Genomic DNA, 26,224 nt, shown 5'->3' on the forward strand with positions numbered 1-26,224 from the left:
ATATAGCTTAGTAAAGGGTATATAGACTTTATATATCTGAAAAATCTATAATATGGAACAAGTAGTAGTATTAAATATTAAGTATATTAAATATTAAATATAATTATTAATTATTACTATTACTAATTTTTTATATATTCAAAGGTGGAGTAGTTTAAGTGGAAAATTCAAACCATAAGGCCAGCCTTTTATTAGCGAGTCATCGTAAAGTTAATATATTTATTATATATATATATATATATATTCCTATAACGGATAAATTATAGATTACCATATAAATTCAAATTGTGGAGGTGAAGTGGGAAGAATTAAAATTACTTTCTAATTCTGAATCTAATTCTAATTGTAATTCTAACTCCAATTACAGTTCTAATTATAATACTAATTATACATTATGTCAGATAGTGGAATAGTTAAAAAACGAAATAAAGCTACATTAGTATGTACTAATTGCAAAAAGAAAAAGATTAAATGTAATCGTCGACAGCCATGTTCATCATGTGTACGACTGAATGTTGGATATTCATGTGTTTATGAGACTAAATGGAGACCAGTATCATTTGATATAAGTGAATCAAATTCAATGCATCAAACTATATCAGATTCAAATCCTACAACCACCGATATAAATTCAAATTCAAATTCAAAGTCAAATTCAAATTCAAATAATCCATTTCAAGATGAATTATTTCAATTAAGAAAAAAATTAAATGATTTAGAAGCTTCTCTAATATCTGGTAAAGCAGGTTCGAATATAATAATTGATGATAATTCAACTCCTAATTCTTCAACAATTGTTAGTGATCCATCAATTTCTTCAGAAATTACTAATAATAATACTCCAAATTATAATAAATTGAGTGTATGGGATTCAGGTACTCATTCAATAGCGGTATGGGTAACTCAAAGACCTTCTAATATTCCAAATCCAATTGTTCCTGATGATGAAATAATTAATTTTTATGAAGGTTATACTCCAATACAAGTAAGAGGTAATGTACGACGAATTAATTATGGACCATTAGCTTGGCCAGCATTAATAAGAAAGGATACATGGTTAAATGTTATGTGGAAATTTGCTGATGGTCAAAGTATATCTGAATGTATTATAGGTCAAAGAACTCCTCAAATGTCTCTTGAAAATATGAAAGTATATACGGCTCCAAATCCTGCTAATGATTCATCTCCAGAAATGTTTAAAAAGAAAACTTTAGAAAATGATGGATATAATGAAATGGTTCCATATAAAACTTTAGCAAAAGCTGTTGGAACAAAATCAATTTCTAGTTCAGTTAATGTTAGTACTGCAGCCTTAGCAAAATCTTTATTTGAAGGTAGATTTAATCCTGAATTACAACTTATTGAAAAGATTAAAAGAATAATGCCAAAAAAGAAAGTTATATGGAGTTTAATTGATCAATTTTTTAGTATATTATATGGACATTTTCCATTTATTGATGAAATAGATTTTAAAAAGGAATTATCAAAAATTATTGGACCTGTAAGTTATGAAGATGAACCATTAGGAAAAGTTAAAATTGAACGGAAAATGGATTTAGCTCATATATCAATTTGTTTAATAATATTAAGAATGAGTTATATTTCATTATTTAATAATAGAAATTGTATTAATGCAAATATAATGGATTCATCAGAAGATAGTATTGAAAAATATTTATTTGCAAATCCAATAAATTTAGCAGTTATAGAAGTGGCAACTTCATGTATTGAATGTTTCCAATTTTCAAGAAAATCTAATTTAACAGTTTTCCAAGCAATATTCTTTATGAGATTATATAGAATTCATGCACCTGAAGAAGGTGATGGAGTTGATGGAGGAGATTCACAAGTTGCAACAGCAATGTTAATTCAAATGGCATTTTCTTTAGGATTAAATCGTGAACCTGATAAATTTGAAATTTTTAATGATGAAAGAGCTAATCATTTAGGTAGAAAAATGTGGCATTTTTTAGTAAGATCAGATTTAATTCATTGTTATAGTGTTGGAAATCCAACAACTATTGATATGAGACATTTTGATGTTAAAAGTCCATTCCTTAATGAAAAAAATAGTAATGTATCAGATATTGATATGGAAAATGCTGTAGTAGAAACTTTTTCATATTTAAAGGATAAATTATTCCCATTGAAAACTCTTCTTGATATGGTTTTAGATATTAATAATGGAAGTTCTATAAATAAATTACTTATATCTTTACATGATATGGAGAAAACTCTTACAGAAACATTTTATATTTTAGAGAATGATCAATCAAATCAATCAAATCAAATAAATCAATCACAAGATAAATATTCTCATTTCTTTGATGTGGTTAAATCTAAAATATTTATTTCAGTTAAAATTTCATTAAGTACATTATATTATCATGTTTATTTACATTATGAAAAGACTTATAATAGTGAATTATCTTACTTTTATATTAAAAAGATGTATCTTATAATTCTTCATGATATTGCTCCATTTATTTTTGAAATACTTTATGGTAGATTTAGTAGTGATGGACTTATACTTAATCCAACGCTTGAAATGGCATTACATAAAATTAATCAAATTAATTTATCAACTTTTGCTAGAGTTAATTATATGAAAGTTACTATGGAAAATAAACCTGATCATGCAGCAAAATTAGTTTCAGATCCTCAATATCGACTTAATTATCGAAGATTTGTTAGTTTATCAAGTATTGTAAAAAAATGTGGAGATTTAATAACTATGGTATTTGAAAAATTTTCAACTAGATATTATTATGCTTGGAGAGTTTATAAAGCTCATAGTACATTATTCAATTATTTAGCTAGTACAAGTTTTTATACTAATAATATTCCTGGTTTAAAGAAAATTTGTGCATTTCAATATTCTTCAAGTCAATTAGATGAAATAGATGGAGTAATTCATGCATTAGCTAAATCGGTTTCTAAGAGTGTTTTGTATGAAGATAAAATTGAAAAGGTTCCTATTGCCCCTGTTGCCCCTATTTATACATCAAAACAAAAGCATGATTCTCCTCCTTCTTTATTTAATGTCACTCCTGCTATAAAAACTTCAGGTAATAATTCTGTAGCAATGACTTCAACTACAGAAAAATCTCCTTCAAATAGTATTAAGACGGAAATAATTACTCCTCATTCTTCAATTGGATCTCCACCACAAGATGCTTCTAAAACAAGTCATGAATATATTGATCAAATGTGGCTTCTGATGATGGTAATGAAATTTGATTCATCTGATCAATATGGAAGCTTTACCAATTCTGATAATGCTATTTATGGAGATATTGCTCCAAATTCAGGTGCTTCATCTGTGTATGGAAATGGATCTAATTCGAATGGAAATATACCCTTTACTGGTGGGGTTAATAATAATAATGGAGTCAGTAACAATAATGGAAATGGAAATGGTTTTGCCAATAGTGGGTTTGGAAGTGCTAGTGGTAGTGGTAATATAACTCCAGGTATTGGTCCTCGTCTGGGATTGACACCATTTTATTCTGGTAATGATGGTACTGAAATACAACCCATCATTGGATCTGACTTTGATTTAATTGGAGCTTATGATTTGGATCAATTAATGTAATATCCGAGGTTTTTCTATAGAATTCATTTTAGGGACGGTTTTAAATATACGTATATGCTAAATTATATACCTCTATGTATTATAATCATTAATCATTAATTATTATTTACTTTCACTTTCACTTTTTGGCGAATGTCAATAGAACATTCTTACCAAATGTAGTAGTTAATTTTTCTTTATCTAATGTATCTAAGCAATTACTTGATAATTCAGTATCTTCAAATTCTATAAATGATAAGTTTCTAACTTTTAAATATCTTGAATTATTAAATCCATCGAATTTATTAAAAAATTCACTAATTATTTCATTAGTAATATTTATTTCTTGAGTAATATTCTGAAGAAGTAATACTTTATTTGGTGGTAATTTATTGAATTCTTTTGTAATTTTAGTTTTCTTAGATTTACTAGTAATTTGAGATATTTTATCATCAAATTCTGCTTTTCTCTTTAATTTTGTTTCTTCCTTATGAGCTTTTCTATTATTAATTAATTTATCATCTTTAGTTATTTGCAGATGATAATTATCACTATTAGATTTGGCATATTGAATATGGATTTCTTTATTAAATAAGTTATAATTTTGAAGCTCATTAAGAGCTACAGATGATGATTCTTTATTATCGAATGTTATAAATGCTTGACCTTTCATTCGTATATTTTTATGTGCCGTTATTTGAATGATATTACCATATTTAGTAAATATCTCTTGTAAAGAAGCCTTCAATTTAGGAATAGATACCTTATCATTGAGATTATTAATATATATAGTTTCTTTGGGCGTCAATATTTCATCAGTAACTATATCTGACATATTATTTATTCAATTAACTAATTATTATTAATAGAGGACAGGAGCATATCGTTTAATTGTTTCAGATTAATCTGATAAAAATTTATGAAATTTAATTTAATTAGAAAATACATCACATGACAGCTCATGTGGTTTGAGTCAGGTGCGAGTCTCGCTCTCGTATTTGTAATTTATTTATTCTATTTTTTGAATCTAGTATCTCACAAAGCTGACCAACTAAATTAGCCAATAACACAACAGACGAATGTAAGCACACCCTAATTTTCACAGTAAGGTTATGTATCTCCTGCACACAGACCGCGATCATTATTTGCCTTTCTTTTTTTTTCCTATGATAGCGATGCAGGATGCCTTACTTAAACATTATAAGTACTGAAGTATAAGATGTTACATTAATTGAAACGGTTTAAAAGTTATTTTGATTTATTTTATTTAATATTATAAATTGTTTTCAATTGAAGTTTTATATACTTAATTAACTGTAATTTGTTATACTCAATTGCACGACATTTTTCAACCTTTTGATAAGAAACTTGGCAGTGATAAACTCATCAGAATCAATCTCCGATCTCGCTATTTATTGCTCTCGGTCTCATCAACAATAACATCAATAAAATTTTAAATTTATTTGATCATATACTACTAATATGTCATTAGTAGCTTTAAAAAATGCAGTAACTTCTGCTTTAACTAAAGGTAAATCTGATGAAGAACTTGGAAGAGCTGAAAGTTTATTAAATAATAATCAAACCCCTTATGGTTCAACATCAACTAATGATAGGGGAGAAGAAATTGCTCATGATGAACAATTTATACAAAATGCAGTTTCTGCTGCTTCATCTGTATTAGGTAATGAAAATAAAGAAGAAGAAGAAGAAGGATTCTTTAATAAATTTGATCCAAGAGTAATGTCAGATATTATTATTGGACTTTCAGATGGTTTAACAGTACCATTCGCATTAACTGCGGGGTTATCATCATTAGGTGATTCAAAATTAGTTATTACTGGTGGTATGGCTGAATTAGTATCTGGAGCTATATCAATGGGTTTAGGTGGATTTTTAGCTGCTAAATCAGAATCAGAATATTATAAATCTCAAGTTAAAAAGGAAAAATTAGAATTCTTTAAAAAGCCAGAACAAGTTAATCAAGATGCTGCTGAAATAATGTTTGAATTAGGAGCTTCAGAACAAACTATTGCTTCATTTTTAAGAGATTTAGATTCTCAACCAAGGAATTTAATAGATTTTGTTATAAGATTTGGTAAAGGATTAGAAGAACCTGCTGAAGGTAGAGAATTTACTTCAGCTTTAACTATTGGATTATCATACTTTTTAGGTGGATTTGTACCTTTATTACCTTATTTCTTTACATCCGTTGTTAAAACTGGATTATTAATTTCTGTTATTGTCATGTTAATCACATTATTTGCTTTTGGTTATATTAAGACTTCTATTTCATTAGGTGAAGAATGTGGAACTCATAAAAAAGTTTGGGAAGGGTTCCAAATGGTAGCTATTGGATCTATTGCTGCAGGTGCTGCTTGGACTTTAGTTTACTTAATTGAATAGACAGTTCCAACTATTTCCAATTATTGCATTCTTTCATGTGTTATACTATAAAACTTCTCATTGCATTCATTTTTTCTATCTTCATAGAAATCAAATCTTCACCACCCATTAATCGAGTAACCATTCATTAAAGTATTTATAATGTTTTAATTTTAATTATTATCATAGTATTGTGATTGTTTATATAGCAATCTACAATAATAATATGAGTTATGTATAGAATCATACTCAATGTACATTAGATATATATCAATCGCATTTTTGTAACTTTCGCAATACTGGTTTTGCAATCGTCACAATGCTACTCAGTAGTTACCCCCCACTACCCCATAAAATTCTCTAATTAAGCATATAAACACATCATTTATTTCTTATATACTAATGCCTAGAAATAGTAAAGGATTCATTGTCAAATCTAATTAGTATAGAAACACATTTCTGAACCATTACATAAACATATACATTTTATATATGTATATATATATTATGGCATGAGGGCATAAACCCTGGAGACATTTTATCGTATTACTTCTGCGCGACACTACACTGAGAGACATTAAAAATGCCATTGCAAATATGCAATCTATAATAATTATGTGATTTCACAACAGTACACACAGATTAGATAATTTTAACTAACAGCATTTCAGTTTCACTATAACATATAAAACGATAATTTTTTTTAACTTTACATAAATATAAAATTTTTGAGACAGTATCTGAGAGGGTGGAGAAATTAAAAATTTAAAGACTATGGCTCTAACAGTTCCTAGAGATCATGAAATATTACCAGCAGGTCAAGATCAAGATCAAAATGATGGGAATATAATGACCAATATGGCTGCAAGAACTTATTTGGATGATGATACTGCTGCATTACAAGTTCATCATTTTGAATTAAGTCTGTCAGAATCTTTAAATTTCCTTTATAATTTACTTTATGATGATCAATCATGTTTATCTAAGAGTGATATCCTTCGTATATTAAATTCCATAAAAACTCGAGAAAATGATTTACCATTTTCTATTTCAAATTCTACATTAACTAATAAAAGAACAGATTTACAAGGAATTTATTGGCCTCGAGATCTTCGTAAACGATTTTTTATGGATCGATCAAGAATAGGAAAGGATAATTGGTTTCATAATATTCCAGATTCAAGATATCTTGCAACTAATAAACTTTCAATAAAATCTTTTAATATTAATACAGAATTTTTTAAATTTCATAGATTCTTTAGTAAATTGAAATTACATTTAACTCATTTACAACTTCGAAATTTAGTTTGTTGTGGTACAAATGTTGCTAATGGAATTTATTATCCTCTGAGTTATTATCATGATTATAATTTAGAAACAGTTCCTCATGATATATCATTTAGAGATGATGATTGTTATCATACATTTTTTAAAATTAATAGATTAATGCCGGATAATTCTATAGATAAAGATCGGTTACCATCTCAATCCATGAAAGTGGATTGCCTTATAGATTCAAGACAACTTCAAAAAAATTCAAATAGTCGAATATCAACATTAGCAGCTACTAATTCTTTATTAGTAACCGGTATATTTGAAGGTGGTTATATACTATCGGATATTTCTGATGCTAATAATGTTAAACTTTTAGGAGAATATCATTTAACTAGTAATGAAGATGGGATTACTAATCATGTATTAATTAATGAAATAGATAATGAATTAATTATTTCATCAAATGATCGACAATTAAGAATTGTTGATTTAAATACAAATAGATTAACTGAAGATATAAGTTTTACATTCCCAGTTAATTGTTCAGTAATAAATCCATTTAATAGTAACGAAGTATTTATCTCAGGAGATAGTAAATGTTCGTTCATAGTTGATAAACGTCATAATTCAATTCAACAATATCAAAGGTTTATAGGTCATGAAGATTTTGGATTCTGCTGCGACTGGTCGAATAGCAATGAAAACTTATTATTAACTGGAAATCAAGATACTACAGTTAAATTATGGGATAGAAGAAAATCAGATGAATTCTTATATAGTTGGAGTGGATCTTTAGGATCTGATACATCTACTGGATGTGGACCAGTTAGAAATTGTCGATTTAGTTATAATGGAGAATTCATTGCTTGGGCAGAAAGTTTAGATCATGTAGGAATATTAAGGATGGATGATTTATCAAAAATAAATAATAAAACTTTATCAAGAGTTCAATCTATAGATTTTATTGGTAAATGTACTGCTTTAAATTTTGCTCCGATGGAATATGGTTATGGAGAACAATTAATTATCGGAGTTAATGATTGTCCTCTAGGTGGAATATTAAGTTATAAATTAGAGAGTAGAGAAAAGCCATTAGATTTTGATTTCTACTTTTAAAAGGACTATTATAATAGTAATGATTTTAATGATACGGATTAAATTATTAGTAAATGAGGGAAAGGGAAAATTATTAGTTGACAAACTATTACATACAAAGTTTTATATTATTAGATATTACCCATAATCTATATACAGCCTACCACATTTCCTCAACATTTTCACTAACATGTAGTTCACCTCCTAACTCTTTAACTAATTCATCTAACTTATCAACTTTCCAAGATTCTTTAACGATTGTAACAATGACTCTTAACTTATTTCTTGCCTTAGTTAATTTAATTTCAAATTGAGCTACTTGCTCATCACCATTAGTAATAGGTATATCACTTAGTAATTTATCTAATTGATCTATATGATTTCGTATAGATGAATATTGTTCAATATTAATATTTTTCTTCCATTCATCAACTAATCCCTGTATATATCCAATTATTAAAAATCTTTGAAATCCCGTTTGATATCCATACTCTTTACCTTCAAGATATTGTTGTTTTGTAGCATGACTCTGTCCCTCTTTAAATCCCTCGTTATAGTATTGATTCTCGAGATTCAATATTTCTTCTGAATCTAAACTTATTATGTGATCTGTCATATCATCGATCTTTCTCCTCTTCCCATCATACATTTGATATTATCTCTGGTCTTAGAAAAGCAGCATTAAGTTGGTAGATGGCTGCCTGCCTGCCTGCCTAACTTTTCATTTTTTTTGCACACAGAAATTGTTTAGTGAGACAGGTTTGCAATCATATGAAGTTGCTTACCTGAATCAATTGATAATGAGCAAAGAATCTGATGATGATAATGAAGTTATAGAAGATGTATTAGGAAATAGTAAGAGATTAAGACAGAAACATAAAAATGATTTAAGATTGAATTATGATTCTGATTCATCCGATGATGATTATGCTTCAGATAATAATAATAATGGTGATGGTGGTGATGATGAAGGTAAGGGTGCGAACAATGCTGAAGATGATGATGATGATGATGATATGTTTGCGAGTGACAAAGAAGAGCCAGTCGAAAACAATGTCAAAACCAAAGCGCGCGAAGTTCAGTTTCTTGATGTCAAGGAGTTTGAAAAGACTGAGGGACTTGAAGACTACGATGATGAAAAAGATGCATTTATTGATGATGATAGAAATGAAGAAGGTGATGAAGAAGATGATGGTAACGAAGATGAGGAAGAAGAAGAAACTATCGATAATGCAGACTATTATAATAATGTAGAAGATTTTGATGAAACTAAGAGACAATTGAAGAAGAAAGATGTCAAGATTGAAGCATTCAATCTAAGAGAAGAAGCTAATGAAGGAAAGTTTGACTTGGAAGGCAATTTCATACCGAACCAAGAAGATGATGAGCAACAAGTAATAGAGAAGGCTGAAGAAGAATGGATTAGCAGTTATAAAAAGTCCGATATAAATAAAGCTAAACGGGCACAAGAAGAAAGAAAGAAACGAGAAGAACAAGAACAAATACGACGAGCCATTGATTCAACATCTATTGAAACTTTATTATTACAATTGATAGCTTTATTAGAACCTTCCGAGACTCCAATGGAAGCTCTTGCTAGGTTGGGCCCTAAAAAGAGCAGGCATTCTAAAAAGGTTGCTAATGATGATGATGATGATGGTAGTCGTAAGGAAGCTGTAATTAAGATCACTGATCTTTGTGATAAGTTAATCTACGATAAGTATTTACGAGATGTATATGAATTGAGTAGAGAAGAGCTCATGAGGAAATATCAACAAGAAACAGGTGAGAGTTATACAGACCACTTGAGAGGAGTCAAACGAGCATATGAGGAAGAAATTCCTGACGATACTGAAACCATTGATTATGGTGAAAAGATATGGGAATTCAAATGGATAGGAGAAGAAGAAATCTTAGGTCCATATTCAAACTATGAGATGAATCATTGGAAGGAAACATACTTTGATAATAAAGTTTTGGTACGAAAAGTTGGTAGTCAAGATTTCGTTTCTGTTGAACAAATACATTTTGAAGATATATAAATTACAATTACAATTACAATTACAATTACATATATAAATACATGAATGAATGAAATTATGGTTCATCCGCTAAATAATCTAATATAGGGAAATCAACTTCTTTACATAAAGCTTCAGCTGTTTGCCAACTAATATTACATTTCCATCTAACTCTAGCCCCTAAGATATCGGAAGCAGCCGATTTACTTATTAATCCCAATGAAAATAAAGTTGCTACTTGACTGTATAAATCAGTATTTCTACTTAATGTGAATTTAGCTCTTTCTATATCTTTCTTTTCTTCAATTTGAGCTACATCATTCTCAAGATTAATTTCTGTTTGTTGATTTAAAGATGGAGCAGTATTTCTATATATCACCGATAAAATTGCAAACATTCTTTCTAAATCAAAAAATCCTGGTGATAATAATCTTGAATCTATATCATTTTTTGTATTTGGTTTATGACTAAATACTCTCTTCTTATATTTAACAGCTTTAACTTTTGAAAATTTATGTAGATCATCCTTTTGTTCTACAAAAGATGCTAAATAAGATGCTATTAATATGAATTTTGAATGGATAGGTAAATCTTCTACATTCCCATTAGTAGTTGGTTTTTCTTCTTGTAATGTCAGATATTCTCTTATTAATGAATTATTAATAACATTTTCATTAGTAAATAATTCTGAACCTTGTCTGTAAACTTTAACAAATTCATTTACATTATATTTCCCTTCTATAACTGGTTCAATAAATTTATCCCAAATTTTTATAATAATATCCATTAATAAATTTAAATCTGATCCCGTATAAGAAAAGAATAAATCTACGACAATTTTTGCATATTGTTTCCAAAATTCATAACTTGAAGGATTATTATCAATTTCTTCTATACCAAATAAACATGATTGAGAACTTTGAAGTATTTCAGTTATTTGAATTTCAGTATATGGTTTAAAATATATAGTTGGAATTGTTGAAGTTACAATTTCCTTTGGAATATCAGTTGATATAATAAATATAATTGATAAATTATCTAATTTTGATATTTCTCTTAATCTTAAAAATGCAATAAATAAATCATTAGTTGATTCCATACATTGATCAAATCTATCAAGAACTAAAACATGATGATCAGTATAATTTGAATTTTCAATAAATTTTTCTAATGCATTAGCAAAATTATAAAAACTTTCTAACAGTTTACCAAATTTTAATTTATCAATTTGATCATTATTATTATTATTATTCTTACCACTATCAGATTTAATTTTATTAAAACATCTTTGTAAAAGTACACGATTAGTAACACATTCATCACATCTTATAATTGAATTTCTAACTCCTAAATAAGTTAAATAATTTTCAACTGTAAATGTCTTACCTACGGATTTATATCCATGAATTATTAAAGCCGATGACAGATTTGAAGCATTTAATGATATGAAACTACTTAAAAGTTCAATTTCATTACTTCTGAACTTGACTGTGTGCAGTAGAGATCGTTTGACTTCTGGTGGTATGGTCATATGTATGTGGTTTAATAATGTGTAGTCTTAATAAACGTAGTCTTAGTATAATAACATAGTTAATAACTATGGATAGTTGAATTATATTTATATTTTATTATTGTCTGAAAAATAAACAGACAAAAGCAAAAGCAAAGTCGCGACAATTTTATTAACTAAAGAAAAATATCTATATAAGCTCGTCTTTAATACCCCTTAATAATTGAAAATTATAGGCCTTTGCGACATTATCAAATACATGTAATTTTTTTTCAATTTCTCCATGACTTATTTCTTCTACCCATTTACCAGAACATTTACAATATAAACTTAAATTAGTTCCTCTAATCTGCTGACACTTTGAACATTTTAAATCTTGTTGAAAGAATTTAGTTAACATTCTATGATATTGAGCAATTAATTCTTCTTCTAGAACTATCTTATTATATGGTTTATTACAATTAATACAATTCCATAAAGTATGCTCTGATTCACAACATAAATCTAAATCTTTAATATAATTACAATAATCACAAATTATATGATTTATCTTTAAATTCATACTAGGATTCTTAAAAGTTGCTTCATTACTAAATTCTTTAATATCAAAGATTGTTAATAATTCTTTTCTTAATAATCTTACTTCAATATTTCTTTTATTTGATAAACTTAATATCGCACATAAGAATTTAGTTAATTCTAATGTCGGATTTTTTAATTGTAAATAAGATCCTGGAAGTTTTGGGAATTCATATTCCTTTTCAAATTCAGGATTTATAATTGAATCAATTTGTTTTCGATATAATTTTTCAATTCTTTTAATTAAATGTTTTCTAAAGATTTCAATTACTCCATTAAATAAATCTTCTTCAGTTTCTTTAGATTGTAATTTTTTTTGTCCCTTTAATATATGAACAATTTGAGTAACTCTTGGAGTACCTAATTGAGTATTCCCAGTTAATGTATCACTTTTATATTTAGATAATGCATCTAAAAATATAACAATCCAATCTTCAAATTCTTCTCTAAATATAATCGGTAAAAATTTCTTAATATGCCAATGATTTTCAGGTTCAAGATCTTGAATTTCTTCATTAGTAATTTGTTTACAACTTCTACCACCATAATTAAATTGATCCATCCAAATTAATAAGTCCCAATATTTAATAATTTTTAAATCTAAAAAGTTAAATAATGGTTTATTTCTAGCAGCTTTAACAATATATTGTCCATAAGCATAAGAATTTTCTACTGAAACTTTTGTAGTTTGTATAATTAATTTATTTCTATCAGCAAATATAATATTGGCATTCATTCTTTTAAATTCTCCAATTAATTGTAAAAGTACTTTTGTTGATAAATTATGGACATGATAATGTAAAGCATAATCATAAAGATAAGAATCTTTCCGTTGAACCCAAGTAACTAAATTATTCATCATTGAATCAGCATTAATATTATTTCTTAATGCATCATCCCACCAATCTTTTACCATTGATCTTAATACATTTAAAGCCGCTGGTAAAAATGAATCTTCAGCAATTGTTGAAGTACCATCTTCAGCTAAATCTGTACCTTCTGCATCATTAATTAATGCACTGGTAAGTATAGAATTTATTGTTAAATTACTTATACTCATTTCTAAACATGCAGTTTCATAAATTTCAGGATTATTAATGGTTGGGAAATCAACACTTTCATAATCAATAATTTTATCCATTTCAAACCCCCCATGATCAGGAAGAGGATTTTCTGACCACCAAAGAACTATATTATTTTGAGTTAATCTTCTAGAATATTCAATATCAATTAAATATCCGACATTTTCAATTTGTAAATTACAAAGAGGTATATTACCATATCTTGATAAAGCAATTAAATTCTTTATCCAATTGGCAAGAACAAAATAATGATTAATTACTCGTTTAGAAATCAATGATTGCCAACCAATGGCTGGTAAAGAAAGTTCACTAATATTCATTTTTATCGTGGGGAAATCTCCTGTAGATTTAACAAGATTAAGTATTCTTGAACAATAAGGAGATTGAATAGCAAATAAGGCTTTATTACTTCTACTTTCATGAAGTTTACCAATAGTTTGATTTAATTTCTTAAATAATTTCGAACTATCATAATAATAATTAGTATCGAAATTCATTTGATCAGGATACTCAATTATATTATATAATTTACCAAGTTTATCCCGTTTAGTTTGGTATATCTCCTGATAAATTCTATCCATATTTGGAGGTAATTCTTGAGCATTGGCTGAAGGTTTTAATATAAACATACTCGTGGAATTATCCCATGATTTAAATAATGTAAAGAATTCATAACTATTGGTTACTATATGTAACAAATAAACAATATCCATATTAAAATTCTTTAAATAATCCGTTCCATCTAATTTATTTAAATCTTTAATATTAAATCCATTCTTTAATCCCTTACCTAATAATCCTACTTTTGTATCATCGAATTTAACTGAATTACCTAATTCAATAATGGCTCGTTCTACACAGCCTATATTACTTTCATAGATTCCCAAAAGATTAGAATCCTGTAATAATCCATCCACATTAACTGATTGTTCATGATATACGGATTCTGCCATAGTAAGTTTATATAAATGTGATCCATCATGTCCATTAGGTAATGCTGCATTGGATTTTTCAATTTCACAACCTCCTCCAATCAATTTTCTATGAGATAACTCGGTTTTAAAACTGGCATAGATCTTCTTAGGTATATGAAATGTAAATGTATTAACTTTATTCCCCGTCAGAACATAGACTTTAATATCTCCTGGACTAGTAGGATCTACTTTATATTGTAAGATTTCCCAATTAGTTCCAGCGACATTTTCTGCTTGACGTTTAAAGATTCCTCCGACGGTTGATCGATGAGACGTTTCGGAATTATTGCCAAAGATTTTCTTTCTTCTTTCTCGATTATGAGCTTGAAGAATCCATTTGGCCTTTTGATACTGTAAGAATCCCGCGTAATCTTCGGTCATTACAGGACATGGACCATTAAGGACGGCATTAATTCGTTCTTCTTGTTCCGAATCAAGTACAGCATTGGCCTTAGCAGCTCTTCTCTTTTTCGAGACAACTCTACTGGATTTATTAGCTGCTCCACCACCAAAATCTCCATAATCTTCAATATCCTTAACCTGTTTCTCCAATTCCTCCTTCTTAGTGGATTTACTAAAGAATGTCGCAATCGACGATTGCTGTTTAGAATCATCTCGAGTATTAATCTTTCTCTGTAACCATTCAGGATGAGGAACTCGAGGCACAGGATTCTTAACATTCTGTAAAGCGGCTGGGATAGAAATAATCTTTTGCACTACCGACGCTAACCGTTCACGATAATAATCCCAATCAATCACATCTCGAGGTCCAACATTCGGATTTAAGGAAGGATCCTTTAACCATTTCTTTAAGAAGAATTCCTTTTTATCGGAAGAAAAGATCGATACTGGAATGGCTCTTTCAGTTACGGGTGAACCTATAGGTCTGGCACTAATAATATATTTAGTAGCTAAACCTGCATCTCTAACCATTTCTTCTCCTAAAAATTCTCCTAATCGTTTGGCTGTAGTTATTGAAGTGGATTTCTGATCTCCATACTCGGCTAAGGCTCGAGACATACTACGATTTTCACAGATCAATTCAATAAGATCTTCATCTTCTAACATTCCTCCCTTAGTATCTAATACATCTAACCAATTATTGGCTACTGTAGCGACTGCTTGATAACATTCTTCTAAGGTGGTCCCTTCTAAGAATAACTTAAAGATATCCGATTGGAAATTCTTAATTAGTTGAAGTTCTCCACGTCTTTTCAATTCAAATCCCTTTAATTCCGCTAAGGATCCATCATCATTGAATACGGCATATCTTTTCTTTAACCCCTTGCCTTCTTCCTTAGATGTAGGAAGAATCATGGCCTTATAAGGACCATCGACTTCAAAGAAAATGGAATTATCGGATTTGGTTTGATACTTAAAAGTATCAGGATCAATTAAATCTTGATATTGATGATTGGTGAATCGTTGATGAACTAAATAATTCAACATTGAACATGGATATTCCACGACAATTCGTTTGCCATCTTTACAATTTAGAGTGAAATTCTCGGGAAATGAATTAGGTAAAATACACCAAATCCCATCAGTATCCAATTCTAATGGTCTACCGATTCTTTCCACTAAAGCACGAGCCATTTGAATAATGGTTGCACCTGTAAGACAAGTTATACCGGCCATTTCCATAGAATACCATCGAGATCCCTTTCTCATCACATACCCATAGAATGAATTAAGAATCACTTTATGAGCCAATTGTAATGAGTCATATAACACCACCATCTTCTTAGCCTCATCGATTTGTATACTATCACTCTTATCAAGCTTAGAGATCTTCCCCTTCCATACTTTAGCTAACCCCTTAAATTCATACCGACGATCACGAAACGATCTAACAGTATCAACATAAAATGGATTCTCTCGTTGACAGATAATTGATTCTCGAGTTACTACTTGGGTTTGTTTAACTCGATGATACACTTTTCTCGAATAATCACTAATTCTTTTCTTAATCAATTGCGCTTGTTCAGTATATGACAATTCATCAAAACTTCGAGACGGTAACCATGGTTTGGCGGGTGGAAACAGTTCATTCTGAAGAGTTCTCTTGATCATATTATACTCATTCATTTCTGCCGGAAAGTATTCACCTCTCCAAGACCACGGAAGTCGTCTATCACAATTCTTTCCTGGCCGATTGAAATCACAAGCAGCACAGTCTTCTTCTGATTTCATCGAGTCAGGTTGTAATCGATTGGATGTCATAATGTTGGGGTACATTGATGCCACATCCACATGATAAATAAGCGGTTTCTCCTGGCGAATGGGTGTATCCTTAAGGTCTTGTAGTTGATGTTTAATTTCATTATACACCTGTTCGAAATTCTCAATGTCTTCGACTTTCTTACCATTCTCTACTTCAATACAAAACTTTAATGAGTTACTTAAATCTCCAAGTAACTCATCAATAGCCGAAGGGTCGATTTTGAAATCATTAGGTAAATCACTCCGGAATACTCCGGCTTCTAATGATTCTACATGACCTCCCACATAAGTTTCTGATTCTAAAAGATGTCCATCATAGAATCTTTCGATGGGATCACTATGTTTATTCGGTAATAAGATATTCTTCTCATAGGCTTGAACCAGTAATAACATCTCACATAAAGTCCCCGTCCCCTTACGTAAGACTTCATCGGGATTTAATGGAATAATAGTACATAATGAAAATATAAATGGATGAACATATTTGAAATATAAGTAATAAGTGGCTACTGCATCGGATACAGAATATTCCGATAACAATTGAGGCTTTTCATAAGCATAAGGAGTCATTAATTCCGGATCTAATTCAGTAGGATTATATCCTAATTTAGCCGTAGTAACGGCTTTCAACCCTTGAGATCCTTGCGGTAAATAAGAATCTCGTTTAACCCATCTATAACAATCCATATGTACACAATATTTGGATTTATATTCTCCATCATTATCCCGAGCAAATCCAATCTCATTAAACATATCCATATCATGAAATCTTGTTCTTGTTTCCACAAATGGCCAATCAAAGAAGTCTCCATTGAATGTAGCAATTACCGTAGGTTTACATTCTCGAATATGTTCATAGAATCTGATTAATACATGCTTTTCATCGGGTTCATTAAATATGGTGAATAGTCCAGGATATTCTGGTTTGGGAGTATATTCAAAATCATTAATATCTTCGGAAATGATTTCTCGATTGGTAATTAAATATCCTTCTCCATCAATCATATATGAGATCATCATAATTTGATCGATTTTGGCATCGGGGAACTTCAATGGAGCCTTTGTTGTTTCAATATCAAACGCCAATATCACCGGATCGGCAAAGGCAATGTTTTCTTTATCTTCTATTAATGATACTTGTTGATGTTTAACATATACATCATACCATTTACCGACTCTTATATTCTTATCGATTGATACTCGTACATGATAGGGGACATCATATTCTTTCATATCATCTATAAATGTAGAAGGATCAGTACTTTCATTGTTTATATTGTTGTTATTATTGGTGGTGGTGGTGGTGGTGGTGGTAACTGAATAGATATCTCTGGACTCCCGTTTCATCTGATTATTCTTAATGATAGGAGATAATAATCGTCTAGCAGCTAAAAGATCTTGAATATTATGAAAGGTTAATTTGATCATAGTCTTCTTTAATCCAACTAAATGATTAGGTAATGCTAAATCTTCTTTAATATCTCGACTAATGGATTTTATACTAGTAGATTCAAGAAATTTTCTTAACCATTCTTCAACTTCTGGTTCATTTCCGGGAATTATATCAAGAAAGAAATATGGATCGAATTGTAAAGTGACTTTAAATGATCCTCCTTCTTCATCTAAAAAGTAATAATCAACTCCAGAATATCCTGTAAGATATTCTTCACTTGGTATAGTTGTTGAATGCATATTAATTAACCAACCTTTACGAGGTAATAGTCCATCATTCTCACCATTTTCAAGTCTTGCGAATCCCATAAGCGTATCTAATTCATCGATCTTATTAACTAGTTCTTTCTTTTGTATAGAATCATTTAACATAGGATTATTGGCTACATATGGATCTATCATAGGCTTTTCATGGCTATTTCTGGTCTTATATTCACTATTAACTTTAGTTGAATTCTTTACAAATCGTGCAGAACTAGACCCTTTGAATCTGGATCGATTGGACATACCTGTACTAACAGTCAGAACTTGTGTAATTGTTATACTGGTGGTTTTATTCCTGATTTACTAGTGGTTCTACGACTTTTCACTATCATCAGAACGCGTCTGAAATATTTTGTATTTGTGGTAAAACCACAAATGTACTTTCCTGTATATGGAATATAGCAGCCAGTACAGTCAATTTCTATAAAGCATATATACAAATTACATGGGAATAAGTCCTCTTGATATAGAAACTACGGAGATACACACAGCATTTGGTTATAGACCAAAATGCAGTAACTAGTAAATAATAAATAATATATTAGTTACATATCTAATAGAATATTTGCATCTTCTAATGAGTTGCATATGTCGTGCATGTGGCTAAACACCACTATAGACGACTACTACTACTATATTAGAATTATATGTTATATATTATATTATATATATATATTGTATATATTGTATATATATTGTATATATTATCTATATTATACACATTGTATGATGTATATGTAGACTGTACTATCTACTCATAAATAAAATAATTAACCCCTGAATAATCACCGAATATATAAATAAAAATTGTACTCGAATTCTTCTTTGTTTAACAGTAATTGTCGTTGTACCGGAAGTTAAATTTGGTAAAATTATAAATCTTAAAGATCTCATAAGGAATACTGCTAAATTTGCAATTAATAAAAGTACTATAGGATAATAAGTTAACCATCCATCACTTATAAGATGTTTCCAACATAATAAAACAATAATTGCAACATATTTATAACCTGAAAATCCTACTAAATCCCATAATGAAGCTTGAGATGAACAATTTAATAAATATAATCCAATTTTAAATATTGAAATATCAAGAAATGAAAATGCAAGAGTTTGAGATGATAAATATCCAAATAATTGAGGATGAAAATCTCCCTTTAACCCTTGAAATGCTGCCCATAATAATATATATGTAACAAATGACATTAATGGAATATATAAATCTGGAGCATTAACATCTAAATTTGGTGGAGCATATTGTTGAGAATTTGGTGATGAACTATCTCCAGTAGCATCTTGTAAATTTAATCGATTCCAATTCTTATTTCTATAAGGAAATAAAATTAAGAATAATTTTTTAACAACATATGAATTACTAACTTGAAAATAATATTTTAAATCATTAGTAGTGGTGGGAAGAAATTGTCCAAAATTTTGTTGAATATATTGATTAGATTGTTCAAATCCACTTCTAGCAAATTGGGTAGCCAATGAAGCAGCTGGATCATTTAAAAATGATGTATATGCTGTTGATCCACCTTGTGTTGGTGCAACTCCATTAAATTGTTGTGGTGGTGGTTGGAAAGCGGCATGTTGAGGTTGAGGATGTTGTAAATTTTGTTGTCCTACAAATTGACGTTGTTGCTGTTGTTGTTGTTGTTCAGCTGCATTCCCATAAGGATTATACATCTTGTCTATATTGTCTAATGTCTACTGTGTCCTTTATATTTTTACTATGTGTTCTGTTAATGTTAATGTTATCGTAGTTGAAAGAAAAAAAAATCAGACACAGACACTCACTGATTGTTCTCGAGCCCTGGACATAGACTGCCCAATGCGGAAGCCAGCGGTCATCATCTGATCCAGAGGTTGCTGTCTCCTGCATACAGTGCCTTGGCTCCCTCCCCCTCCTCTTCACTAAAGTTTCTAGAACTTTGTACTATAAAGCCCCCAATTATAGGCCCTTAAATTATTTGTAAATAGTATCATTAACTATTAATTAGTATATATAAATTTTAATAAAACGATTATATATTCAAAAATGGGTGTAAGCGGTAAAGTATTAGTAGTTTCTAATCGATTACCCGTAACAATTAAACGTCTTGATGATAAGAATTATGAATATTCAATGTCATCTGGGGGGTTAGTAACTGCATTACAAGGTTTAAAGAAATCAACTGAATTTCAATGGTTAGGATGGCCAGGACTTGAAATTCCTGATGATGAACAAATTAAAGTTAATCAAGATTTATCAGAAAAATTTAATTGTACAGCAATCTTTTTAAGTGATGTAATTGCTGATTTACATTATAATGGATTTTCTAATAGTATTTTATGGCCATTATTTCATTATCATCCTGGTGAAATGAATTTTGATGAAAATGCTTGGAGAGCTTATATTGAAGCTAATAGACAATTTGCAATTGCAATTGCAACTCAAGTTAATGATAATGATATGGTATGGGTTCATGATTATCATTTAATGTTATTACCTCAAATGTTAAGAGAAGAAATTGGTAATAGAAATAAAAATATAAGAATTGGATTCTTTTTACATACTCCATTCCCATCATCAGAAATTTATAGAATTTTACCCGTAAGAAAAGAAATTTTAGAAGGAGTATTAAGTTGTGATTTAATTGGATTTCATACTTATGATTATGCAAGACATTTTTTAAATTCTGTTTCAAGAATTATTCAAGATGAAGTTAAAACTTTACCAAATGGAATTGAATTTAAAGGTAGAAGTATTAGTGTAGGAGCTTTCCCAATTGGAATTGATGTAGATAAATTTACTGAAGGTTTAAAAAAGGATAATGTAATTAATAGAATAAAACAATTAAAGAGAAAATTTGAAGATATTAAAATTATAGTAGGAGTTGATAGATTAGATTATATTAAGGGGGTACCACAAAAATTACATGCATTTGAAGTATTTCTTACAGAAAATCCTGAATGGATTGGTAAAGTTGTATTAGTTCAAGTGGCTGTACCATCTCGAGGAGATGTTGAAGAATATCAAAGTTTAAGAGCTACAGTAAATGAATTAGTTGGTAGAATAAATGGTAGATTTGGTACTGTTGAATTTGTTCCAATTCATTATTTACATAAATCTGTATCATTTGATGAATTAATTAGTTTATATCATGTATCTGATATATGTCTAGTAAGTTCAACAAGAGATGGAATGAATTTAGTAAGTTATGAATATATTGCTTGTCAACAAGAAAATAAAGGAGTATTAATATTATCGGAATTTGCTGGAGCAGCTCAATCATTAAATGGTGCAATAATTGTTAATCCATGGAATACAGAAGAATTAAGTCTGTCAATAAAAGAAGCATTAGCTTTACCAGAAGAAAAGAGAGAAATGAATTTTAATCGATTATTCAATTATATTTCAAAGTATACTTCAGGATTTTGGGGTGAAAGTTTTGTAAAAGAATTATACAAATGTACTGATAAATCTTGAGTAGTATTCTATGTTAAATCCGTTTATTTGCCTATATCATAAATAAGCTATTAGTAAAATTAAATAAATAAGTAAGTAAATAAATAAATAAATAAGTAAATAAAAATGAAGTAAAGTAAAGTAAATAAAAAGTAAATATCCCCTTAATCAATTTCATTATCTACTTCATCATTAAGTTTTAATAATGTATGAGTATTCAAATTCTCCTTAGTTAATGGAGTAATGAATCTTGTTTTATTTTCTTTATTATGTTCATCAATTTCTTCTTGTGAAGCTGAAGTTATTTGTAATGGATTACTTTTACTTTTACTTGAATCAGTTAATTCTTTATTTGTCATATTAGTAGTTATTACTTGAGGTTTAATTCCTAATTTTGATAATAATGAAGTATTGGCATAAATGTATGAAGAAGCTGAAGTTAATGATCCTTGTAATTGAGGCATAACTGTATTTTGAGTATACAAAGAAGTATCTGGTAAATTGGCCTTATGTGAGAAAATTGGTTTATGCTTAATGTTTGATTTTGAATTAGAATTACTTTTAATTTCTTCCTTTTTATGAGAATTGGTGGTGGTGCTGGTGCTGGTGCTGGTACTGGTGGTTGAAGGTGATCGTATAGTTGAATGATGTTTTAATTCTTCATCTTTACCCTTTTCTTTAAAATGTATAACATCTTCTTCAATAGTTTTTGCTGAATTAAAGGCCGACATTAAGTATGGTAATTCTTCAGTAATAGTTGATTTTTGAAGAGCTGCTGAAGTAGACATGGATGAAAATGATCCCCGTCTACGAGGAGAAGATACTGTACTAGCATCTGTTTCATGATTATGATGTTTTGTAATTGAATGAACCATTGGAGCTTGTGATACTGTTGATGTATACATTGAACTACCACCAAATTCTGAATAAAGATCATCATCTTCATAAAACACTTCATCTTCATCAGATTGTCGTGAACTTGGAGTATGAGCATGAGCATGAGCATGAGCTTGATGTTTTATTTGTAATAAATCCTTTTCATGATGTTGTTGTTGATGTTGTTTAATTATAGAATCTTTCATTTTATCAAGTTTATAAGCTTCAAACATTTGTTCTAAATCATTTATAACTTCTAAACATTCATATTTTGCTTCATTATCATTATTATCTATAGCATTATTTAATTGTTTTAATAAACTAATAATAAATGATTTATAAGATTCTAAAGTTTTATCATCTTTTGAATCATTATTACTAGATAATAAAGTTTCAAGTTCTTTACCAATACATATTAATCTTGCCTTCAGATATGAAGTTGATAAATTTGAACTTATATCATTTTTTAATTTTATACATCTTAATAATAATGAAGTTAATAAAGTTCCACTATCAGATATATATTCAATTGGTGATAAAGTTTTTGAACTTTTTGTTATATGATCAATATCTAAAGATATTTTCATAATTTTAATATTTAATTCTTGACATTTATTAATAACTTTATCAGCAATTCCATAATTAAATTCTTTTATTTTAAAATCTTTATGATTAAAATGATCATTACTACTAAAATCTAATGATAAGAATTCCCAACTTTTAAATATTAAATTTGATTTTTCAAGAGTTTGTAAAATTGTAACACTTGTTTGACATAATCTACTAATTTTCCGTTCAGTTAAAGGAAATTGATTTATTAGTAAAGTTAGTAGATTAGATTTTTCTTTATCTCTATTTAAATTTGGATCATGAGTTAATTTTAAAATTGGATCCTCATAGGGTTGATCAATATCCGTCATGGAGGGTAGCAAAGGGGGAAAAGTTACCAAAAAGATTTAATGATTATAATCAAGAATCAAGTGCAGGAATAATTTTTGTATATAAGGTTGAAATATTATGCAAATAGATATGGGCTACTAACTAATAGTATGAAAATTATGTAATTAAATTATAATGAATATGTTAATTTGTTTTATATGAGTATGATGAATAAAATTCAATAGTTTAATTATATGGTACGGAAAAAGTCCACTCCATAACCGTTGAAAACTCCACCTATACTAATTGTATGTAAATGAACAACTAAACTAAAATGTCCGAATATGAGAGTACAATACCAAATGAATGGATTATTTATTTATGTTAACAAAAATGCAATGCCAGAAGTTAAATCTCTCTCTGTCTCTGTGTCTCAGTCCTGGTAAACTGACTCAGTATAGTGAGCCAATGATTCGATATCGAATGTTTTTTTTCGGTGCGCTAAATATTACTATTACTGACTTTTTTGCGCGCAGGGCTGCTAAAATTCTAGTGAGCTGATGGGCGAACAATGATGGCCCCACTCGGTAAAGTTGCGAATCTGTTGCACCGTTTGGTGCATGTCTTATTTCTTATAGCTACTAATAGTCTAAGCTTATGCTTATGCTTATGCTTATGATTGGATTGGAAGGGAAATGTGCTTGCGCGTGGGCTTGTGTTTGGGCTGCAAAATATACTTTTGTATGTATATATATATATATATGTGTGTGTAGTAATTGCTCTATAGTACTTTCTGTAGTCCTTTCTGAACTTTTACTTTTACACAGGCTCATCGCGAACCGACCTCTATATTCTCACCTCGGGTCTACTTGACGATTTCACTATATTAACTAAGTTATATTTCTATACATTAAAATTTATTAGAAATAAACTATATAAGATGCTACTTCTTGATGTCTACTGAGTTGTATACTCTGATTATTAAGCGAGAATGTAGACAATTGAAATTTCCAGGCGTATCGTATATACATATTATATTATATTATATTATATTATATTATATTATATTATATTATATTAATCAGGCTAATCCCTTCTCCGTAAGCACCTTATGTTTCATGGATTCATACCATTGATCCATATCTGTACCCTTATGTAATGCAATAATAATTATAGTCATATTATCAAATCCAATCCCAGTATAATTACTTGCCATCATTAAACAATCATGCAATATGAATTCAATAATTTTATTTAATTTCCATCCAACAGATAATTTATGCCTTATTGTATTTATTAAATCTTTATTTTTGTAACAATCCCAAATCCCATCACACGCTATTACCATAAATTCTGGTTTAGTTTTAGGATTCTTTGAAGCATTTTCAATATCAAATAAAATTACTTCTGGTTCAACTGTAACTTGAAATAATTCTGGTGGTAAATGAATTAAGTCATTCTTAAAATATTGCTTATTTTTATTTATGTATTCATTTCTAGGACTATCAATATAGGGAAGTTTAAATTTAAAATCTCCAAATGCTCTTGATAATGCTAATATTTCATTAATTCTATTGTTCTTAATATAACCATTACTATTTTCAATTCTAACTCTTTCATTCATTATTACTGGTTTATGATCAAATGATAAAGTTTTAGGTTGACCACCAAGTGATAAAATACATCTTGAATCACCAGTATTTGCCACTACTAAATATTGATTATTTATAAGAGCCGATATTATACCAGTTGATCCACAATTATTAAATTCTTTATTGGACGATAATTGACTATCTACTTTAAAAAATGCATTTTTAGTTATTCGTATATAATCACTTAATTTTGTTGTACCTTGTTTACCAATTATATTTAATTGTTTAAAAATTATATCAACAAGATGAACTTTTAAATATTCAGCACAAGATTTGCCTCCATGACCATCAAATACTCCAAATACTGCTAAAGTTTCATCTTCATTAACTTTTACATCATATGCATCTTCCATAGTAGTTCTATAACCTTGCATTGATCCAATACAATACGATACAGTCTCATGTGATTGATATATGATCTCTTTATCCTCAATAGGATGTGATAACAATTGACCCATATTAATTATAATATGTTTCTTAACCTATATACCGATTCCTTTAATGTCTTAAAATTCTGGTTTAAGATTATTAATTATCGGGTTTAAGTTTATTAGGCTTATTACTCGTTAATGTGCTCGTACTGTAAAGTTAAGCGTAACAGTTTACATTCCTACCCAAAAAAAAATTGGTTGTGAGAATGTCGTCTGATGTGTCAGTTGGATGGATGTCGGAAAAGATAAAAATAAAAATAAAACGAAAGGGAGCAAGACTTTGTAAAATGTCGTATCTCCAGAATTTCTACCCCGTATTATTGCGGTTGAAAAAAAAATAATTTATATTTAGGGGGAAGACTGAGATAGCTTAAGTTAGTGGAATTTAAACTTCAGGTAAAGTTATTGTTATTATTTGTTATTATTTGTTATATGCTAAATTCTGGGTTAATTGACCGTTTAATTTGAAAAAAAAAATAATAATATATTAAAATTAATATT

At 28.9% G+C, this 26,224-nt stretch overlaps 11 protein-coding genes across 11 annotated transcripts; 5 read left to right on the top strand and 6 right to left on the bottom strand. All coding sequences in view use genetic code 12, as the record gives it.

The window, feature by feature from the left end:
- Positions 1-68: 68 nt before the first annotated feature.
- Positions 69-4,766, top strand: CTA4 (oleate-activated transcription factor). The gene is made up of 2 exons (XM_064883222.1): positions 69-3,391; positions 4,706-4,766. Exons 1-2 carry the CDS (start codon positions 395-397, stop codon positions 4,742-4,744), a joined length of 3,036 nt encoding a protein of 1,011 aa, XP_064740919.1. The 5' UTR covers positions 69-394; the 3' UTR covers positions 4,745-4,766.
- Positions 4,767-6,380, top strand: CCC1 (Ccc1p). The gene has a single exon (XM_064880617.1). It carries the CDS (start codon positions 5,057-5,059, stop codon positions 5,978-5,980), a length of 924 nt encoding a protein of 307 aa, XP_064740920.1. The 5' UTR covers positions 4,767-5,056; the 3' UTR covers positions 5,981-6,380.
- A 215-nt stretch (positions 6,381-6,595) lies between these two features.
- On the top strand, positions 6,596-8,418 carry RJT21DRAFT_117220 (mitotic spindle checkpoint protein BUB3, WD repeat superfamily). The gene has a single exon (XM_064880618.1). It carries the CDS (start codon positions 6,734-6,736, stop codon positions 8,348-8,350), a length of 1,617 nt encoding a protein of 538 aa, XP_064740921.1. The 5' UTR covers positions 6,596-6,733; the 3' UTR covers positions 8,351-8,418.
- Positions 8,419-8,489: 71 nt separating this feature from the next.
- Positions 8,490-8,945, bottom strand: RJT21DRAFT_111327 (ribosome biosynthesis protein; the record flags this gene model as incomplete). Its single annotated transcript, XM_064879982.1, has 1 exon — positions 8,490-8,945. The coding sequence occupies one exon, from the start codon at positions 8,943-8,945 to the stop codon at positions 8,490-8,492; it is 456 nt and encodes a 151-aa protein (XP_064740922.1).
- On the top strand, positions 8,740-10,398 carry RJT21DRAFT_11029 (U5 snRNP complex subunit). The gene has a single exon (XM_064879917.1). It carries the CDS (start codon positions 9,130-9,132, stop codon positions 10,369-10,371), a length of 1,242 nt encoding a protein of 413 aa, XP_064740923.1. The 5' UTR covers positions 8,740-9,129; the 3' UTR covers positions 10,372-10,398.
- Positions 10,312-11,960, bottom strand: RJT21DRAFT_117222 (origin recognition complex subunit 5). The gene has a single exon (XM_064880619.1). The coding sequence runs from the start codon at positions 11,879-11,881 to the stop codon at positions 10,427-10,429; it is 1,455 nt and encodes a 484-aa protein (XP_064740924.1). The 5' UTR covers positions 11,882-11,960; the 3' UTR covers positions 10,312-10,426.
- Positions 11,957-18,085, bottom strand: POL2 (DNA polymerase epsilon catalytic subunit). The gene has a single exon (XM_064880620.1). The coding sequence runs from the start codon at positions 18,063-18,065 to the stop codon at positions 12,051-12,053; it is 6,015 nt and encodes a 2,004-aa protein (XP_064740925.1). The 5' UTR covers positions 18,066-18,085; the 3' UTR covers positions 11,957-12,050.
- Positions 18,086-19,009: 924 nt separating this feature from the next.
- On the bottom strand, positions 19,010-20,262 carry RJT21DRAFT_90859 (protein transporter YIF1). Its single transcript, XM_064885649.1, has one exon. It carries the CDS (start codon positions 20,121-20,123, stop codon positions 19,182-19,184), a length of 942 nt encoding a protein of 313 aa, XP_064740926.1. The 5' UTR covers positions 20,124-20,262; the 3' UTR covers positions 19,010-19,181.
- A 156-nt stretch (positions 20,263-20,418) lies between these two features.
- On the top strand, positions 20,419-22,060 carry TPS1 (alpha,alpha-trehalose-phosphate synthase (UDP-forming) TPS1). The gene has a single exon (XM_064880621.1). It carries the CDS (start codon positions 20,476-20,478, stop codon positions 21,904-21,906), a length of 1,431 nt encoding a protein of 476 aa, XP_064740927.1. The 5' UTR covers positions 20,419-20,475; the 3' UTR covers positions 21,907-22,060.
- RJT21DRAFT_11050 (uncharacterized protein) lies at positions 21,978-23,989 on the bottom strand. The gene has a single exon (XM_064879919.1). It carries the CDS (start codon positions 23,679-23,681, stop codon positions 22,050-22,052), a length of 1,632 nt encoding a protein of 543 aa, XP_064740928.1. The 5' UTR covers positions 23,682-23,989; the 3' UTR covers positions 21,978-22,049.
- A 707-nt stretch (positions 23,990-24,696) lies between these two features.
- On the bottom strand, positions 24,697-25,863 carry PTC4 (type 2C protein phosphatase). Its single transcript, XM_064883223.1, has one exon. It carries the CDS (start codon positions 25,748-25,750, stop codon positions 24,722-24,724), a length of 1,029 nt encoding a protein of 342 aa, XP_064740929.1. The 5' UTR covers positions 25,751-25,863; the 3' UTR covers positions 24,697-24,721.
- Positions 25,864-26,224: the final 361 nt, after the last annotated feature.

This window comes from Scheffersomyces amazonensis (assembly GCF_036850825.1).
Source record: "Scheffersomyces amazonensis strain UFMG-HMD-26.3 chromosome Unknown RJT21scaffold_1, whole genome shotgun sequence".
Lineage (NCBI taxonomy): Eukaryota > Fungi > Ascomycota > Pichiomycetes > Serinales > Debaryomycetaceae > Scheffersomyces > Scheffersomyces amazonensis.